At 35.0% G+C, this 22,137-nt stretch overlaps 1 protein-coding gene, 1 long non-coding RNA gene and 2 pseudogenes across 2 annotated transcripts; all 4 read right to left on the minus strand.

The window, feature by feature from the left end:
- Positions 1-323: 323 nt before the first annotated feature.
- LOC104092911 (mitogen-activated protein kinase kinase kinase 20-like) lies at positions 324-1,746 on the minus strand (annotated as a pseudogene).
- A 2,116-nt stretch (positions 1,747-3,862) lies between these two features.
- Positions 3,863-4,974, minus strand: LOC138907097 (uncharacterized). The gene is made up of 2 exons (XR_011414804.1): positions 4,661-4,974; positions 3,863-4,297 (listed from the first exon to the last, which is right to left on the minus strand). It is a non-coding gene; the product is annotated as an uncharacterized lncRNA (long non-coding RNA).
- Positions 4,975-5,081: 107 nt separating this feature from the next.
- LOC104092910 (mitogen-activated protein kinase kinase kinase 20-like) lies at positions 5,082-6,392 on the minus strand. Its single transcript, XM_033655301.2, has one exon. The coding sequence runs from the start codon at positions 6,346-6,348 to the stop codon at positions 5,437-5,439; it is 912 nt and encodes a 303-aa protein (XP_033511192.2). The 5' UTR covers positions 6,349-6,392; the 3' UTR covers positions 5,082-5,436.
- A 12,321-nt stretch (positions 6,393-18,713) lies between these two features.
- Positions 18,714-19,782, minus strand: LOC104092913 (mitogen-activated protein kinase kinase kinase 20-like; annotated as a pseudogene).
- Positions 19,783-22,137: the final 2,355 nt, after the last annotated feature.

Here is a 22,137-nt window from a genome sequence, read left to right on the forward strand (position 1 = left end):
TTCTAGTTAACAGATTGATTCTATATATCATGATCTAAGAAAGAAGAATACAACATATATATAAATCTGCAAGATATGATGAAATAAAAATGTACTCACTGTTACCAAAAATCTGCCTTTTAATACAGATTGTTCAATACTACAGAAAATATAAACACAAAATTGTTTTTGTTTAATACAAGGGGCTGCACCTGATCTCTCGTTTTCTCACAGGTTGCCTGCGTACCCCGGGCTAAGCTCCTATGGGGATCAAGCCCTAACATAGTTCTTTACATTACTATAATACTTTACATTTGTATACTCATTCTAATCAAAACTGATAATCAGCATCCTTCTAGTAACTTTCTTTTATTGTTGGATCTGCAATTCAACAACTTCATTGGTTTTACCTTATCCATCTACGTTGCAGAAATCGTCAATCAAAGGATCACTTTCACCAGCACAGATGTCGAAGAAACAAAAACGGGTTGAGTTCTTTTTTCCTTGTCTGCTCACGAACAACAACGTTATCATCAGATGAAAGAAATGGATGCTTTAATAGCATATCAGCAGTTCATCGCGATCTCGGCTCCTTAATAAGACACTTTTTCAGAAAATCTTCAACCTCTTTTGACAATCTTTTGTTCTGTAAATCCGGTGATCCCATTCCAATTTTGCACAATAGATAAAAAACGTTGTCAGCTTCACTGCAATCTCATTGTCTTCTCTGTAACCATCTCAAAGACAGTGCATCCGAAAGCCCAAATATCAGTTTCAGGTCCGTACCCGTTATCAAGAACTGATTCTGGCGCCATGTACATAGGTGTTCCTTTGAGTTCGTGCTTTCTTTTCTGACTCTTTACTCCTCCAATCTTCTTCGCGAACCCGAAATCAGCAATTTTGGCAACTTTATCAGTACCAACAAGAAGAATATTATCTGGTTTAATATCACGGTGAACGAAACCTCTTCCATGAATATGACTAAGCTCGAATAGAATCGATTTCGTGTACTATTTTACCTCAAAATCTTGCAACCCTTGCCTTGAATTTTGACTAATCCGATTACCTAAACTTCCAGCAGAGGCGTACTTGAGCAACATGTTGTACAATATTTTCCCATTTTCTTCAGTAACATTAGCTCCGAAACATCGAATAACATGATCACAATCTTGAAACTCGTGTAGTAATTCTCTCTCTTTCTGTAACGACTTTGAACGTGAAAACAAGACAAATTTTACTACGATTGTCGACGGAATATCAATGGAGAAGTTTGTTGTTGTTGCTGAAGTGACGATACCGAAACTGCCTCTTCCGATGGTTTTGCCTCTCGTCCATATTATTGGATGATCGGTAATCGCTGCCAAAATTTGAGCTCCTAGCAGGATAAAGGATGACAGTTCAGTTTGAATTGCTAGGGTTAAACATATAGCAAGTCTTAATCCCAAAGCGACATCGAAAAATTAAACTCACGATTAAGTTGCGACTCATAATTTGCCAAATGCGTCTTGTAAGTCGCAATTGCAATGAAAAATCGCAATTACCAAATCGCAACTACCAAATGCATCTTATAAATCGCAATTATGGATATGCAACTTATGCCATGTATTATTATCGAGGACTTCCGTCTATTCTTTCCATTATGAGTCTCATTCTATAATTGTATTTTGCATATATCTGGTATTCCTTTAAAAACAACACACCACTAGAATTCCTTTAAAAACAACACACCAAATGAAATATGTTGTCAATACCATGTTGCTTTGCCATTTTGACATGAAACGTGTGATGTGAATACCTTTGTTTGCTAGGGAACCCCAAACAAAGGATAAAAAGACATTAGAGGCATAGGAGACCACTCTTTTTTGTTTCCCCTCCTATTCAGAAGGGACTACGTTGACTCTTGCGAAAGCGCTTTTTTTTTTAGTATTTTGGTGGCGCCAAAAACTTTATCAAGTATACATCATTGTCATATCGATTGAACCCCTAAAGCTGGCTCCTACTCCTCTTCATGACCTCCCGTAGTGGTCCTTGCTTTTAAGAAAGCGGAGCGGGGCTAATTTCTCGTACTTGCTCAGTGTGCCCCACTTTCTTCGCACTACAAGAAAAACGGCCTTTAACGAAGGTAAATCTGGTCCCTAAAGATCAAATTCTGGTCCTAATAGAGCAATTGCGGCGGGAAAAAACCGGTCGCCACCCATCGTAATAGCTTCCGCCGCTAAAGCTCAACAGCGACCGGTTCAGAAACCTTGTCGTTAAATATTTTTAGAGACGGAAAAAAAATCTAGTCGTTAAATACCTTCAGAGACTACATATCTCGTCCCAGTAGACAATTAATATATTGTAAAAATATATATATTTGCCCGTCGTTAAATAGTTTTAGCGACCAGCCTTCTCCTCCCTAATAGGCGATAAATATATTATGGAAAATATATATTTTTCGGTCGTTAACCAGTTTTAGCGACCAATCTTTAACTGGTCGTAGATTATCTTTTAGAGACGAGCAGCACTAGTCGCTATTTAAAATAATTGTAGTAACTATAACGACCATATATCTTGTCAAGTAGTCCTAAAGCTCGATGTCACAAAACATTAATTTTTATCAATAAATGTCAAATTGCTATATAAAAAGTTATTAATTACAATGTTAACATCCCATGACGTTAGTTTCAATATCTGCTCAACACCTTAGCAAAAAAACTTTGCTAACATCCTGAGCTAGACTATGAAATCATGTTTTACATAACATTCCTAGCAAAATAATAATGAGCTTGTGTTTCTTCTAAACTTGTATCTTGGCTTGTAGCTTCAATCTTCAAAATCTGTAAGTACAAAATTTTGAAAAGACGATAAATAACTATTGGTAAAATAATATATGTAAATTTATACTAGAAATGGTTAAACCGCTTACCCAAACACAGTCTAAATTCATCAGGTGTTATCCAGCAACATCAACAAGGCTACAAGAATATAAGAAAATTAATTAGAAAAGTTTTGTAATGGTAAATTAAACTTCGGTTCGATAAAAGAAGAGGAGAAGGTTTATTTTGTTATTTTGTATAAGTCCAGCTGCTTTCACCAGAACATATCATGTGTCGCGGTAAGTGCAACTAATTGAATATTTTCTCCTTCTTCCTTCTTATTTTGCTATGTATGTTTTTTTGCCTTTTCCAAAGTCAAAGTCTACATTCTTCATCGAAATTTGCTGGAATTGGCAATTTAGGCTCTTAGAGTAACAAGTCACACATGAAACTTGAAACAAGAAACAACTAATTATTTGTACATGAACCTACTCAAGGACTTAAAATCAATGGCAGAAGCAAAAAAGGCAGACGAAGTAATTGCAATTCAAAAATATTTGCTTGATTATATTACTGCTATAGACACTTGTAGGGAAGAATTCTGAGGCATGACCTCTGGCATTTGCCGGAAAGTTTTGTGCCAGTTACTTTGCTGCAAGGAATTGCAAATTTGCTTTGAACTTTACGAGATTACTCATATATTCCCCTCTTGTCTTACATTATCTTTATGTAAGAAGGTGAAGGGCTTCCCCGCTCCAAATTCCTTTAGAATAGTATTTTCAACATAGCTGGTCTAGTTAATATTAATACGAATGAGAATCAGTCTCAAAATCACAAAACATGGCAAAGTTAATTCAGAAATATCCTTAAGCACAGTACAATTTACTTTGCCTAAGCATATATAGTACCACAGAATGCAGGGGAGTTTCAAGGGGATTTTCCTCCACCAAACATGACAGATAAACATGACTATAAAACTCGTAGTTTACTCGCTAGTGTCATGACTCACTGGACGAGCCTTTCTATTTGTACCAATTGAGTGCGTCTGCCCATATTTTTTAATTTGAAGGAATATAAATTCATGAATGCAACAGAAATAGCAATAAGATAAAAATGACTATAAAAATCAACAAAAAAATTAAAAAGCAGAGTATATTGTTACTAACTTAGTTAGCAGAAAAAAATAGTGATCATTCAGTTGAAACGAGCGATGTCGTAGGCGAGACATGTGATTGTTGAGCAGCAAAGAATTCCTTTATTTTCTTCATTTCTTTCATCTCATCTTCTAAGGTAGACAAGCGATCATGTAAGGATATGTTTTTCTCACTTAAAGATTTGTTTTCCTATCTAGTTGAACGTAGAACGGACAGTAATTCAGCCTTTAAAGAAGTGCCACCTTTCAAGTCTTTCGCCATTACTCCACCCCCATATTTGGCATGCAAGTGTCCTCTCCATTTGTTCCAATACTCTTTCATCCATCCCAATATATGATCAATCATGTCAACACTCTCAAATTTATCCTACAATAATCAAAATATCCATTGAGTTAATGCATTACAAGATAAATAATGCACTGTTCAAATATGATCATAGAAAATTTTTGATGTGGAAAAATAATGCACTGTTCAACTAATATGCAAGCACTAAATTTGATAAACTGCTCCAGACTGTTAGTTATTGTTGCATGAATACAGCTAGAGAGCAAGACGGTACTGGAAAACTCTATTTGATAAAATCTTCAAAATACATATTATTTGGGATCTTTCATAACATGAATGGCAAATCTTCTGGAACACGATGAGTATAACATAACTAACAAAACAATATCTTTGGGACTACACATTCAGATGGACTTGAATAATAGTGATAGTACAAACCCAAACCTTCATACATATTGTAAGCAAGTATTTCATTGAACAAGAGAAAGACCAAGCATAGAAATGTTGTAGTATCTGTTTATTGGCTACATATTCCTTTTGCAAAGGTCCTGAGTCAAACAAGCTTCGGAAAAAGTGCAGCCCAGATGAAACAATCTACTTTTGCAGGCAGCTCTGTTTTTAATACTAATTTCATTGGCAGTTCAATTTCAGATTCAGTCTTTTATCTTTTTCAGCTTGTGTAAGACAGATGTCTGCTCTACTACTAACAGTTCATCCAGTGCTTTGCTTATTTTTGCATCAACCTTGCCAAATACCTCTTTCTGGACCAGGAATAAGCATTGACAAAATAAAATTTTCCAGTTTCATATACAACCAAGGCGGTAAATTATAAGGAATAAGAACCACATGCCAAATGCTATATGAAGTTTTTGAATTCCGAAATGGCTGAAATCCATCGCTAGCAAGTCCAAGTCGAACATTACTAATTAAGAAAATATAAACACAAAATTGTTTTTGTTTAATACAAGGGGCTGCACCTGATCTCTCGTTTTCTCACAGGTTGCCTACGTACCCCGGGATAAGCTCCTATAGGGATCAAGCCCAAATGTAGTTCTTTACATTAGTATAATTCTTTACATTTGTAAATTTCTAATCAAAACTGATAATCAGCATCCTTCTAGCTAGTAGCTTTCTTCTTTTATTGGATCTGCAATTCAACAACTTCATTGGTTTTAGCTTATCCATCTCCGTTGCAGAAATCGTCAATCAAAGGATTACTTTCACCAGCACAGATGTCGAATAAACAAAAACGGGTTGAGTTCCTTTTTCCTTGTCTGCTCACGAACAACAACATTATCATTAGATGAAAGAAATGGATGCTTTAATAGCATATCAGCAGTCCATCGCGATCTTGGCTCCTTAATAAGACACTTTTTCAGAAAATCTTCAGCCTTTTTTGACAATCTTTTGTTCTGCAAATCCGGTGATCCCATTCCAATTTTGCACAATAGATAAACAACGTTGTCAGCTTCACTGCAATCCCATATTGTCTTCCCTGTAACCATCTCAAAGACAGTGCATCCGAAAGCCCAAATATCAGCTTCAGGTCCGTACTCGTTATCAAGAACTGATTCTGGCGCCATGTACATAGGTGTTCCTTTGAGTCCGTGCTTTCTTTTCTGACTCTTTACTCCTCCAACCTTCTTCGCGAACCCGAAATCAGCAATTTTGGCAACTTTATCAGTACCAACAAGAAGAATGTTATCTGGTTTAATGTCACGGTGAACAAAACCTCTTCCATGAATATGACTAAGCCCCAATAGAATCGATTTCGCGTACTGTTTTACCTCAAAATCTTGCAACCCTTGCCTTGAATTTTGACCAATCCAATCAGCTAAACTTCCGGCAGACGCGTACTCGAGCAACATGTTGTACAATATCTTCCCATCTTCTTCAGTAATATTAGCACCGAAACATCGAATAACATGATCACAATCTTGAAACTCGTGTAGTAATTCTCTCTCTTTCTGTAACGACTTTGAACGCGAAAACAAGGCAGATTTTACTGCGATTGTCGACGGAATATCAATTGAGAAGTTTGTTGTTGTTGCTGAAGTGACGATACCAAAACTGCCTCTTCCGATGGTTTTGCCTCTCGTCCATATTATTTGATGATCGGTAATCGCCGCCATTGAATCAATTTTTTTCTTGCTCTCAATAGTAATTGATAACCTGGTTTTTGTTTTGTTTTGGTAACTTTCTGTTATTGCTGTACTTACTTATATATAAGTAGGAGTTACCTAGTTTTCCTTTTCCCTATTAACATATGATTACGTGTTTCTTGAGTTACAAGCTAGGTTTTTATTTTAGGGCCAAGAAACTAAGTTGTAAAGTTTCCAAAATTTGTTTCTTTTCTCTTTTTCCTATATTGTAGTAATTTGTAACAAATGATTACCATTTTTCCAAGTAATCTTACTAATAGCTGTTAATTAATAGGTATAAATTTGATGAGAAGTTCACGTATAAGGAATCTTTCCAGAACACTCATACTTTAAGGCTATTTTTCGCCGATGAAGGACATGGTTCAATGTAGCAATTGAATTTTCTTTCTCATTTATGCTTTAGCTATGCAAAAAGAAAATAAATTTGGTCAAGTCTCAAGCACGAAACGGAAGATTGACAAGTCCAAGTAAATAATTCGTGAAATTAGTATTCTTTGTTCTAGCTCTCCTAGGAATATTCTACCTTGCCAAAAAGAAAAAAGACACTATAAACAAAAAATATTGCTAGGGTATACTATAAACTATGCATTTTGTTATAGTATTTTTTATGAAATAATTTTTTATTTATTTGTTCAATTCAATAAAATTTTATTTTAAATAGATCATGTATTTGTTGTGTGTGCTTTGCATATATAGTAGATGATTTAGTGTATATAATTGAGCTTATACACGAAAGATTAAATCATCGGTTCTTATAAGTCATAAAGTTTATGGTCACAATTTATTGACAAAGTTGCACAAACCGTCGGAATGGCGTTGTAACACAAGATTAAATATAATTTATCTTGATTATGAGAATGATTTAATTCCAACTTCTTGTACTTATACTCTAAATCTTGATATAATTATTATTAGTTGTGCATGTTATTTATTGTTTTGATTTATTAAAAGCAAGATTCTTTAACAAGCCTGGTAAATTGGACAATAGTAATATAGGGAGAAATTCAAAAATAGCCAGATTTACAAGTGGTCATTCAAAAATAGCCACAATTTCAAAAGTAATCGAAATTTAGCTACTTTTCATGTAAAGATAATATACTAGAACTCCAGTATATTATACTGGAGGTCCAGCATAAGTATACCCGAATTTTAATATATTTATACTGGAGTTCCAGTATAATATACTGGACTTCCAGCATAATATACCGGAGTTCCAGTATAATATACCGATCCAGCATAATATGCTGAAGTTCATACACAGTTGCTCCAATCTCTAGTATATTATACTGGAACTTTCCGCGTGTTGGAGTTCCAGCATAAAATGATGGAAGTTCATACACAGGTACATCGATCTCCAGTATATTATGCTGGAACTTTCCGTGTTACAGCAAAATACTGACTAATTTTCAATGACTTTGCAAACGCTGACTATTTTTGAATGACCAGTCCAAAAACTGGCTAACCCATACTATTTTTACTAGTAATATACTTACATTGACAAAATAATAATTAGTTGATAGAATCCATATCTCGACTTTGAGATTGATAATATACCTTTTTGAAAGCTTATAAGTTTTTATGGATAAACTCGCCCAGTGAATTTTGTATCCAGGGCATAAAATAGGCTAAGCAAATGTCTAAAGGTAGTAATCGATATATAAATTAAATTATCAGTAATTTAAATTGATTGATTAATATCTAAATCTTATTACGAGGAGTTAAATGAGATTTTATGAAAGAATTTTGAAATTAAACTAAGGAGTACAATTACGAATTTTTAGTGAAATAATTCGCAATTTACTACGGTTGAAGTTAATTTCAAATTTTCGAAATTAATTCCATAATAGGGAGCCTTGTTAATTAAATTCTATGGTCCCTACTGTTTTGACCTTGTGCGTGTATATATACATGGGTTTTTCTGCCGCAAGGATGGCCGAATTTTTGGTGCTTTTTTTTTCTCAAATTTCGCTCATACTAAATTTATTCTTTCCGGATATTATTTGAGTAATACAGTAGAAGACTACGAGACGTTAGGAGATTGTGATCGTGTTGGTCATGGCATTTTGATTAAGTTGTTCTGGAATTGGAGGCTAACGTAAAAGACGTACTTAGTTCACGCTTCAAGAGGTAACTCGTGTAAACTCCATATGTGCTAATTGTTCAATTTACACGTGAACTTTCTAAGGGGATCAAGCCAAAACGTAGTTCTTTACATTTGTATAATTCCAATCAAAATTGATAATCAACATCCTTCCAGTAACTTTCTTCTTTTGTTGGATCTGCAATTCAACAACTTCATTGGTTTTAGCTGATCCATCTCCGTACTATTGCGAAAATCATCAATCAATCGATCACTTCCTCTAGCAATTTCTATAAACAAAAGTGGGTTGAATTCCTTTTTTCTTGTCTGGTCAGATGAAAGGAAAGGATGCTTCAATAGCATATTAGCAGTCCATAGCGATCTCGGCTCCTTAACAAGACACTTTTTAAAAAAATCTTCAGCTTCTTTCGACAAACCTTTGTTCTTCAAATCCGGTGATCCCATTCCAATTTTGCACAATAGATAAACAACGTCGTCAGCTTCACTCTAATCCGACATTGTCCTCCCTGTAACCATCTCAAAGCTAGTGCACCCAAAAGCCCAAATATCGGCTTTAGGTCCGTACTCGTTACGAAGAACTGATTATGGTTCCATGTACATAGGTGTTCCTTTGAGTCCGCTCTTTATTTTCTGACTCCTCACTCCAACCTTCTTCGTGAACCCAAAATCATCAATTTTGGCAACTTCGCGAATGTTATCCGGTTTAATATCAAGGTAAACGAAACCTCTCCCGTGAATATCACTAAGCCCCAAGAGAATCGATTTCACGTACTGCTTTACCTCAAAATTACGCAAGCCTTTCCCTGAATTTGATTGCCATTTTGTGCGGAAGAAGCTTGAGATGGTTTGATTTTTCTTCATTTCATCTCCTCTACATCTCAACTGGCCGATATTTTCACTAAATCCTTGTCTGGTGTTCCACACAATCTTGCCGGGAGTTCTCTCACCCCAAAGCTTGAGGGGGTGTTAGCATAGATAACACAGATGGCCCAACTGATAGACGTGCTGAAGTCCCAACATAGTAGCAATCCCAGTATATAAAGGCCCACTGTTTATTTGGTTGTATTCTTTTTGTATAAGGACCGGGTATTACACTTGTACAGACACCTTTTTAATAATGAATGAAGCTCATATTTTTTCCCCCAGATATTTCTCTCTCTCTCGAACATTCTAGGGTTCGTCTAACTGAAATCCTTCAATTTCTCTCTTTTCATTTGCAAATCTCACATGGTATCAGAGCGAACGTTGTTGGTTCACTACAAGAAAATAAGGATATGACGACATTTTAAAAATGTCTCCATAGATCACATAAATGTCACAAAATGCTTAACTGACATTTATTTTACATTTAAATAAATGTCGGGAATTTTCCGACATTTAAATTAGTGTCATAAAATAATTAGTGACATTTATTTTACGACATGTTGTCTAATGTCAATGAGATGTACTCTCGACTCATCTTGCTTGCGACATAAAATAGAAATGTCGGAAAATATGTCTCGTCAATAGTTTTGCTGTTTTTGGTTTTTATATTAAAATAATATAATGAATTTAAAAATTCTTCATGATGAAATAATCATTTGATATTTCAGAACACCATACACCACAAAAATGAAACAAATAGCCACTTCTGCATACTCTTTTTGTAAAGAACTACAAACTCTAATTATCAAAATATTGTAAGCAACGTAATAATACATAATTGTTCTAAAACAAATGTAAATTTTTTTATACATCTCTAAAATAAGTTAAGATCGTCTATAGTCTAGGATAATAATAATCAGCAATAGGGGACAAGATCTATCTCTAAACTTAGTTTCAAGCATTTTTTATCTTGCTCGTGCCGTGTTGGAGAATATTACTCAAAATCAAATCTTTCATAATAACCGACTTTCCGTCATAACACTGGAACAACATCGAAAGGGGTTCTTTATTGATCGGCTAGATAGAAGCCTTCCTTGAAACAGATCGTTACCCAAGTTGTGTATCCAGTACCACAACCTAGGTCACTGATCTATAAATCCAAACTTGTTGAACATGTAACTCGTTAAAATATAAACAAACAAAAAGATAAATAATACCCCCCTCTTGAGAAAAAAGATAGCTAACAAGTTGATAATAATCTTAAAATTCAGAATACCTTGTCGATGTCCTTCCCCAATTTCATATTTTCTTGGCTTTTGCAAATGGAAATTTGGATGTTTCCAAGGAATCCCAAATCAATCGTGAGAAAGGGTTGAGGAAAGGTGAGAGGCGGTTAGGGTTTTGAAAGAAACGAATTAGAGTGAGGCCTTTATTAAGAGTTCCTAATTTATTTTTCAGTAATAGTCTTAAAATTTTCTTAATATCCATCTATCACATTTAAGTTACAAATGCGGTAAATTTTTCATTTTTAGTTCTAAATGTAACTAAATTGCACTTTATTGTGATTTAAGATCAAAATCAAAATTATTATTTTTGTTATCGTTTTTTTACACTATCCTGTCGTTATTGTTATGTCAATATTTTAAACAAGCTTTTTATCGACATTTACTATCACTAATTAAATATAAAAATGACTTATTTTCTTGTACAAAGTACGATTTAACAATTAAAAAATATAGTAAAATTTTCAACATTAGATGTAGTATACGGTCGAAATCGGGCATGTGAGATATCTTAGGCACGAGGAGCTGCCCCGAGGGTAAGCTCGCAATAAACCAGGCTCGAGCTCAGTGGTAAAGTACGGAGCACGAAGATCGAAGTGCTCGCTGAAGATTGAGACCGAGCAAAATCGACTTCGAATAAGGCATAATAACGGGATGGCGAGATATTAGCAACCGACCGAAGATCTCGGAAGAAATCCCGGAACAGAGCAAATCAAGCGGTTATTGACGTCAATTATGGGATTTGTTTTTGTTATTATATTTGTATCTTATTTAGGATTCCTCTACTATATAAAGAGGGACCACATTTATTTGTAAGGGGCATTGATTGACTGATAAAGATATATAAAAACGCTGCTCTCTATTTTACTTACTATCCATTACTGTTTATCATTGTTTATCCTCGATTCTTTACTGTTCTTCTTACCCAACCTCGAGACCATCTCGAATCGAGGTCGAAAGCGTTGCTAGAACACTGGTTTAATTTATTTTACTATTCAGATTATCTATTCAATTCCTTGTTTGTCAATTGGTATTGGATTAAATCACGTATCCTTAAAACCACTAAATAAGTTTAATTGTTAATCGGAGCAGGTGGTCGATAGTGAACCGACGAAACTCGGTCTTGTTTAAAAAGTAGCGGAGGAGGATCACGATCCCCTACAACGATGGATGGATTTGCCAGAGGCACACATCATACCTCTTGCAAAAGTCTAGAATGATCGGGTCCATCAGGCCCAGTGTGAAGGGATAAGTGTAAACACTTAAGTACCCCTCCACGTGGGTAGTAACGGCTTCCTCGGGCCCAAAGACTACTACGTTCTTGCCTTCCCAATTGCAGTCCTTACGAACTATGAGAAGAATATCTTCAGTCACAGAACATATGTACCTCGAGACTCCTTCACTCTGGTCCTGTTTGCATGAAGGCTTCTCGACTTTAAAGTCATATGCAATTGAGCAGCCCCCGGGAATGAACGCTTTCAAAGGAGGCTCGGCAGCTGGTTCGTTAGCAACCACAACAAGGGAAGCCGTATCGAGGGCGACCACTTCAGGGGCAACCGCTTCAGGACCAACAGGCGGTTGAGAAGATGAAAAGGCAACTTTTTGAGGAACGGTTTTTGATGGTTTGGCCATTGTCATCTGGGGGAGTGTTTGAAAATTTGAATAAAGAATGCAAAATTTTGGGAAATGGGTTTTGAAGATGAAGAACACAATATGAAGATTTGAAGAAAATTTGGGAAAACATCTGGAGATTACTATAGAAATTGAAGAACAAGGATGAAGATATGAAGGTTTGAAGAAGGTTTGATGATGACTGGAAAGCTCGAAGGTAGTAATTTAGTCAAAAATTAGAAAAAGAACAAAGGAAGGAAGCTTTTATAGGGAAACAACTGACGCTGCGCATTCGGGGCAACCTGCCGATGAGTGACACGTGTCCGAAATTAGAACGATGCGACTGACGGGACGGTTCGGCTCCCTCGTCGTAACGTACAAAGGAAGGAACCGGAGTCATCTGTCGTTTCCCATCGTTTCGGCAAGCCTACTCTCTAAGAAACAAGAGGACTATCTGTATACGGATAAAATCGAGTCCAATGAGCACCCCGGTTTCCCAGTGAGGCAAACGGAGCAGGAACGTGACCGTAAGGAATCGGAGTCAGAGCGAGGAGCACCTCATATCGGAGCTCGAGCAAAACACTTGCCCTCGGGAGCATCGGGACCACGTTCTCCGAGTCCGGTTCGAGCCTCAAGACTTTGGAGAGAAATATCAAACAGCTGCACACGACTAATAAAGGTCCGTGATGTCCGTGACCAACTGGATATCACGGAGTGTACCTCGGCCCGTATCGGCAAAAAATCAGTGATTAGCGAAACGGAAGATTTTTACTTTTCTTAGAATTGTACTTAGGGTAAAACTCACCTACTATATAAAGGGAAAAGCTTATTATTCATATAATACATTGTAACATGCATACCAAGGCAATTTACTCCTATTTTCTATGTTTCTAAAAATTATTCAAAGTTCTTATTTTTGTTCATAAGTTCCTCATAAGTGCAAGCTCAGAACCGAAGGCAGGTTCCTCGTTGAGCCATTAACAGAGCTCGGATCACTCTTATCATTGGTTTGATCATTTATTACGTCTTTCATTTGCTTAATCTAACGTCATTAATCACTTAAATTGAATTAATCCACATATTATTAAAACCTCATATAAATTCAATTGTTATCCATTTTTAAGGGTAAATAATATCAATGTAAGCGAGCGATAAAACTTGAGCTCCTAAACAGGATAAAGGATAACAGTTAAGTTTCAATTGCTACCGTTAAACATTGAGCAAATCTTAATCCCAAAGCGCATTTAGCTGGAAGTAGTGCGATACCAAAAATTAAAATAGCGATTAGGTAATGTGACTCATAAAGCGCAATCAAAAAATGCCACTCATTAATAATCACGATATATCGCAATTCGGGTACTATAAACGCAATTTCCAATTGAAACTTATACGTCGCAATCTCCCAATGAGACTTATAGGTCGCAATTGAGAATTGCAACTTATAATCCTAGCGACTTAGGAAGGTATTAACCAACCAACTGTCAGGACATACATTGGACATTCATAAACCTAAGAATTTAGTAAGAAGAAGAAGAAGAAGAAGAAGCTGATTAATGCAAATCTATTATTTTTTTCAAAAAAAAAAAGGCAGTCTGGTGCATAAGGTATTCCATGTTCACGCAGGGTTCGGGAAAAAGCCGCAACCCAAGAGATATGATGTAGACAACCTACCCTAATAGACACATTAGTGGTTATTTTCATGGCTCGAACCAATGACCTATAGGTCATACGGATACAACTTTACCTTTGTTCCAAAGCTCCCGTTTTATTATTTTTTTCGAATACAAATTTATTGGATAGAAGGAAAATATGACATTCTTTTTGACAATTTTACAGAATGCATTATTGCCAAGCATATGAAAACTTGTTTGAGATTTCTTAGTGAACTAATTGATTCTGACATGATCCAAGAAAATAAATAGAACATGACTCTACAATACATTGGAAAGAATGTACTACAATTGCTAGCCAAATTTACTTGGAAAAAAGCTTCTTTGTACAGATTGTTCAATCATAAAGAGAACTAACACACAATTGTTTTTGTTTAATACAAGGAGCTGGACCTTATCATCTTTTTTTTCTAACAGGCTGCCTCAGTACCCCCAAACTAATCTCCTAACGGGATCAAGCCAGTTATTTGAATGCCACGTGCAATATACTATAAAGTAAAATAAAGAAAACTATAAAATATAAACGAGGAAAATAATTTTATTTGATTGCAAAGACAGTTATATTAGGCTATGCTGCTATCATTATGGTTTATTTCTTCTTTTCTGACCACTTTTGCAAGAGCAAAAGCTTCTGTCAAGTGGGTTCAATTATAATTTTTATATAATATTTACGCTGCTTTAGTCACATTTTATACATATATATATAGTATTATTTTTTTAGAAGCAGGGTCGATTGAACCCGCTTAGCCCCACGTGGGTCGGCCCCAGGTCTTAATCCCAAAGCCACATCAAAAAATTAAAATCGCGAATAAGTAATGCAACTCATGAATAATCATGATACCTATACATCTATATATCGCAGTTCGGAGACTTATAAATGCAATTACCAACTGTGACCTATAATTGGAATCGATTGATGCAATTGACAAATGCAACTTATACCTCGTAACTGGAGAATGCATTTGACAAATGCGATTTATAAATCGCAATTGTGGCATATACAAACTTATGGCCTGTATTATTGTTGAGCACTTGCGTCTATTCTTTTCATTATGGTTTATTCTTACGTCTCATACTCCAAATTAGGTGATTGCTTGGGCAAGAGGTTGCACATGAGATGATTGGACATTCATATCATAAATTAAGTGATTCGCAAATATATATTGTACTTTAATTTGAGAAGTGTAAGCTAGTACGTGCAAAAGAAAAATGCTGGGTATACCTTTGTTTGCTAGTAAGTCCCAAACAAAGGATAAAAGGACATGAATTATATATTTTTTTTCTATTCAGAAGGGACTTACGTTGAATCTAGTGAAAGTTCTATTTTTTCTGTCCGACTTCTGTAGCGCCAAAAGCTTTATCAAATATACATCATTGTCATGTCGATTGATAGTTGAGAAATACTATTTTCCGGACAGACCTTTATACGTTAGGCCTATTTTTCACTGTTGAAAGACATGGTTTAATGTACCATATGAATTTTTCTCTCATTTAGTTAATTATGCAAAAATAAAACAAATTGGGTCAAGTCTCAAGCATAAATTGGAGAAAGAATTACAAGAAAATACACGTGACTTCACACCATAACAAAAAATGGCCCATGTTTTTAAGTTTTACCCGACCTAGCCCATATTGTACATATTTTGAAAGCACTAGCAAATTCAAAATCTGTGTTCTTACTTAGAAGCAATGGAGTTAAATCTGTGTTCTCACAATTATTGCTTTCACTCTCTCTCTTCTTCTCACATCTTTTGCATATGCTTCAAGGGACCATGTATTTTCTGCTTCCCACGTTGTGTCACCTAGTTGCAATGTAAGAAAATTGAAGAGTAGAAGTCCATCATTAAAGGCCATTCAAACCTTTGCTTTAGAAAATATGATTTTTTAAATTTGTTAGTTGTTCGGATTGGGTGTTGTTCCAATTGATTGAAAATGTCAAAAGGAGTTCAAAATTTAAATTTGAAGTGATTTGGAGTAGATTTGAGCAATATTTGAGTTAAATTTCAAAAAAGACGCAAGAAAGAAGACGAAGTCAATTTTTCCCAAAATTGGAAGATTGAGAAGATGAAGTAAATAATCCATTATAAGTATTCTTTGTTCTAGCTCTCATGAGAATATGCGTGGAAGTTGTTTGGTGATAAAGGTATTCTACCTTGTCAAAAGAAATTATAAACAAAAAATATGTCGTTTTTGTAATCTATAACTTTGGTGATAAACAAACATTTTCTCCCTTTAATCAAATTTTAAAAATGCTTATTTTATCCTAAATATAATGATAACCCTGACTTTCTATTTTTCCGGCAAAATATATAAAGAGACACTTAAAATTGGCTTCAAATGTCTACCTCACACTCCAACTAACTCAATGATCAAGTAGATATATTTCAACTTGGCACAAGTGTGTTTCGTGGACACCCCGAGCTGACATGGCAAAATGAGTGATTTTCACACAACTTTGGATGCGTGAAAACTCGTAAAATTATATTTTTGCTTTATTTTTATCATGTGGGGCCCACTTTCTTCTTCTCCAATCAAGTCATAGTCACCAGCACTCTTCCGCCATCATCACAAACTCATCACCACCCTCACGCTATCACCCCAACAAGAACAACACCAAATACACCATTCAATAACCCATAAAATTAAACAGTATTATGATTTTTATGGCAGCCATGAAAATAGAAGATAAGAGAATAAAAGAGGCATTATTGTTTTCGATTCTAATATCCGATCAAATTAGACAAGCAGCTAATTGAATCGTCACCAATGTTTCCATGAATATGATCGGGCATTAACCCTAGTTTGCAATCGTTGAGCCATAAGTGTAATCTATCAAAACTTGGACGGATTGGATTGTCAATCTAGGCAAAGCTCAAATTAACCTAACTTAAGGTTGGGTCATTTTAAACTATACATATATTCCAAATTAATCAATAGGAAAACTTTGTCGAGTGAATACAAAGTTGTTCGGTCTATATAATCTCATCAAACATAGAAGGTATAAACTCTACCCTAAGCAAGGTCAATAGCTGAAGTGAAAACCCCATTTTTAGAAGGTAGAAACTCCCTTATAAGCCATCCAACTTGTGATCCCAAAAAAAAAAGGAAAAATAATGCCTCTTCGTGGATTGTTGGAGTGTGAGATAGATATCAGAAACCAACTTTGAGTGTCTCTTTATGTATTTTGCTTAATATCATGATACTTTTTTTTCTTTTCTAATCTATGTTGTCACTCACAATACACAATACAATAAATCATATAGATTGTCTGTGGTCACTATACAATTCTACCACGATGGCTAACTTTGGCAGCAGCTGTAGTTTGTAATAACTATTAACTCGTGTGATGGGATAAAATTTTGGTGTAGAAAGTGCTAGATAAACTTTGGCTTCAGGATCCTATTGCTAGAGGAAAAGCCACTATATCTAGGTTTAAGCCATTGTGCTAATGCAGATGGCAAATATGTTACCATCTAGCCTCCATCAGAGAATGATCGTTGCTTTTATAAATCTTTTGTCTATTTAGTAATTACGCCTCCTTTTGCTTCCTTAGTTATAATAACTTTTTTAAGAACCAAATTCTAAATTTAATTAGCAAAACCTGATCTTTTTTCTGCTTGAAGAAAGAACTGGACCAATACGTGAAGGATCAAATCATAGAGATAACGGATCTTAAAAGCGGAAGAAAAGGAATCTCGGCGGCTCAGAGATCACGGAGTCCGCGCCTGTGCCGAAAGTGAAGAAGCTTTCCTCTTCTTTTAGTCGAGCATGCCCGCCCTTAAGCAAACATTGTGTTTAATTTTACATATATACAAAGGAGGCTTGTTATGTTATCTGTTCTTACTCTAATATATATATATATATATGATTCCAAGAAATAAAAGAATATAACATAACTCTACATACATTGAAACAGAATGTAGCTAGTCACTGTTTAAAGAGCCTCTCTTTCTAGTTAACAGATTGATTCTATATATCATGATCTAAGAAAGAAGAATATTGTGATGACCTAAAATGTCATCTTTAAATTTAATAAGTAATTATGTGTTCTAAGATCTCGAAAAGCACCATTTTTCATTCATCGACTTACGTGCGCAGTCCAAAAAAAATTTCGGAAAGTTTTCATGTGAAAAATGGATTAAAATGTAAAATAGAGCATTAAAACTCAACTGAGTTGACTTTGATCAACATTTTGAGCAAACGGACCCGGATCAGTATTTTGATAATTCTGGTAGGTCCGTATTAAAATGTAAAATAGAGCATTAAAACCTAATCTTTTGTCTGCTAGAAGAAAGAATTGGGCCGATACGCGAGGGATCAAATCATAGAGAGAGCAGATTTTAAGAGGCGGAGGAAGAAAAGGAACCTCGGCGACCCAGAGATCACGGAGTCCGCGCCCGTGCCGAAAATGAAGAAGCTTTCCTCTCCTTTCAGTGGAGCATGCCCGCCCTTTAGCAAACATTGTGTTTAATTTTACCTAAAAAGGAGGCTTGTTATGTTATCTGTTCTTACTCTAATATATGACTCTTTTCTCATTTTTTAAAGTGGTGCAGCACTCGAAGAACAGCTTTGTTAACAAAGGAACCAGAGACACTTCCGTTTTATTCGTTTGCAAATGCTCTGACTTAGTATGTATGGTTCCATGAAATAAAAGAATATAACATAACTCTGCATACATTAAAAACAGAATCTAGTCACTGTTAATTAGCAAAAGGACCTCTCTTTCTATTGAACAAATTGATTGTATCATGATCTAAGAAAGAAGAATAAACATATATATAAATCTGCAAGATATGTTTGAAAAGAGAATGTATTCACTGTTAGCAAAAATTACATGCAAAATTCCATTAGTATAATTCTTTACATCTGTAAAATTCCAATCAAAAATGATAATCAGCATCCTTCTAGTAGCTTTCTTCTTTTGTTGGATCTGCAATTCAACACCTTCATTGGTATCAACTTGTCCATCTCTGTACTATTGCAAAAATCATCAATCAATTGATCACTTTCTCTTGCAATTTCTATAAACAAAAGCAGGTTGAGTTCCTTTTTCCTTGTCTGCTCACCAACAACAGCATTATCATCAGATGAAAGAAACGGATGCTTCAATAGCATATCAGCAGTCTATCGCAATCTCGGCTCCTTAACAAGACACTTTTTCAGAAATCTTCAGTCTCTTTCGACAATCTTGCATTCTGCAAATCCGGTGATCCCATTCCAATTTTGCACAACAAATAAACAATGTCATCAACTTCACTGCAATCCCACACTGTCTTCCCTGTAACCAACTCAAAAACAGTGCACCCGAAAGCCCAAATATCTGCTTCAGGTCCGTACTCGTTATCCAACACTGATTCTGGCACCATGTACATAGGTGTTCCCTTGAGTCCGCTCTTTCTTTTCTGACTCTTTAATCCAACCTTCTTCGCGAACCCGAACTCAGCAATCTTGGCAACTTTTTCAGTACCAACAAGAAGAATGTTATCTGGTTTAATGTCAAGGTGAACGGAACCTCTTCTGTGAATATGACTAAGCCCTAAGAGAAGCGATTTCACGTACTGTTTTACCTCAAAATCTCGCAACCCTTGCCCTGAATTTTGACCAATCCGATCAGCTAAACTTCCACCAGACGCGTATTCAAGCAACATGTTGTACAATATCTTCCCATCTTCTTCAGTAACATCGAATAACATGATCACAATTTTGAAACTCGTGTAGTAATTCTCTCTTTCTGTAACGACTTTGAACGCGAAAACAAGGCAGATTTTACTGCAATTGTTGACGGAATATCAACAGAGGAGTTTGTTGTCGTCGTTGCTAAAGTGACGATACCAAAACTGCCTCTTCCTATGGTTTTGCCTCTCGTCCACATTATTGGATCGCTAAACGCCGCCATTGAATCAATTTTTCTCTCGCTCTCAATAGTATTTCGATAACCTGGTTTTTGTTTATGTTTTGGTAACGTTTGGATGTTGCTTTACTTATATAAGAGGAGTACGAGTTAGTTTTCCTTTTCCCTATATCTACATTGGAGTATAATTACGTGTTTCTTGAGTTACACCGTTTTTAGGGCCGACAATCTAAAGTTGTAAAGTTTCAACAATTTGTTTCTTTTCTCTTTTTCCTTAATTAATTAACAAATTATTTACTACTTTTCCAAGTAATCTTACTAATTGCTGGTACTATATTTTTGGCTAACCCTAGCCCCGTTATAAAACCAGTTTCTATTTCTTTTTAGAAAAAATCATACTTACTAGACATAATATTGTTTAATTAATTTTTAAGTTATGTAATAGTTGTAGTATAATTTTTTTACATTATCAGTATACAAATAAACTCTTTATTCTTTTTAGGCAGGACTTGAACTTGATCCACGAATTCAAAGAATGAGAAGGAAGAAGAAGGATATTTAAGCATATAAAAAATTATGAACTCGCAAGAATTAGAAATTCTAAAATTAACTTAAGAGTTAATATCATACTCTAAGACAATATTACAAAATGAAATACTGATACAGTAAAAAAAAAACAAATTTTTCATAAATTTAATTCATCAATCACGTTAATATATACACACTCTATATCATCAAAAGCATCTCAATAATCATTTCCTTTATATCAATCTTAATCACTAAAACAGAATATGACTAATGATTTAGTGTATGAATTAGATTCATCACCATTCAAGTTCCTTTGGGTTTAGTTCATTCAACCTTCTTTTTCATCACTCTTAAATTATTATGAAAAAAATTCAAATAAGGAGAGCAATCAACAAATTTAAGCTTACTTACTATAGTAATTCTTTTAACAACATTTTGAAAGTTGAAACATATACTCAATGTTTTCGTCCTTTGTTTCATATAGCAACTGGGGATCAAAAAGCGCTAAATTTGATGACTTATTAAGGGTAAGGCGAATGAAAAATATGCTATTGGAGACTTGGCAACTTATATTGGGAAGACCTCGTTGATTGTGTACGAACGAAATATGAATCCAAAGGCAGGTAAGAAAGGGTTTAGTTAATGGAGATATTATTATTCACTTGAACTTCATTTTCCTTACAAAATTACAAAATTTTGATGGAAAACTTTTGGTGGCGACTTATGAAAACTCAACGGATAGTCGTTAACGAAAAGCCCAGTCGCCACATATAATAAAGACAAATGAATTACTATCTTAGTCTGATTTTTTAAAAATCAAATTAAATAGAGAAAACAAACTTGCTCCTGAACGTTTCATCCCTTTCACTCCGCAGTCTCATTCTCCGGCAAATCGACGGTGAGTTCCTTCCCGCTTCTTTCATATGTAGCGTTACTGATATTTTTTTAATTGATTAGGTTATGATTTTATGTATACTGACTCTATTACTCTTAATTTATGCTCGATTAGTTGTCTATTTGACTATTGATTAGTTGTCTAACGATTTTAACTGTAAAACATGAACTGTAAATTGGCCCCTAATATATAGCTGGTTTTAGAAGATTTTAGAGGCAAGAACGAGGGAGAGAAGACGGATAATTTCCTAAGAGTTTTCATCTTCTTCTTCATACTTCTATTTATTGATTATGAATTATTTTTAGTGATTTGTTTTCCATTAGTATGAGTAGCTAAATCTATTATCTAGGGTTGATGGAACAAATTGTTGGATGAAGTCTTGACTCTATTTTGTCATAATTGAGCCGTGTTTGTTCTATGATTGTTCAACTACGTATTGTATTGTGGTTAATTGGAAGGGCCCTCGATTAATCGTATCTAGTTACCTTGTGTTGCTGGAGAAAGAATACTTGGTTAGATTGTTGTTGAACAACACCACTTTTGGGTAAGTTAAGAGATTAATTACTTGAATTTAAAATAAGTGGGGTTAGAAATAACGAAGCTTTGGTGGGATAATTCTGAGTTGCATAAATTATTAACTAGAGTAGTTCGAGAGAATGCTTCTAGTAAATTATCGTAATTGATCGAGAGGTAATTACGGTAGCCCGGAACTCATAATCCTCATAGAGTATTACAACGAGATTATAGCTAAAGAGTTAACTATTAATCCGGCAATTGAGGAAATCAATAGCCCTGGATCCTTTTACCCTTGAATTCAATTTTAGTCTTGATTATTGCTAATTTTATTGTCATTTTTTCTTAGATAAATAAATTCCACTGATTATTCATAAAACTCTTACATCCAGAAGTTGTCTGAGCTTATCATTAGCATTATTTAAAGTTATAGTAAATAGGTT

This window comes from Nicotiana tomentosiformis, chromosome 3 (genome assembly GCF_000390325.3).
Source record: "Nicotiana tomentosiformis chromosome 3, ASM39032v3, whole genome shotgun sequence".
NCBI lineage: Eukaryota > Viridiplantae > Streptophyta > Magnoliopsida > Solanales > Solanaceae > Nicotiana > Nicotiana tomentosiformis.

Coding starts and splice junctions, on each gene's coding strand:
- LOC104092910 (XM_033655301.2), bottom strand. CDS start 6,348: ATGGCGGCGATTACCGATCATCAAATAATATGGACGAGAGGCAAAACC.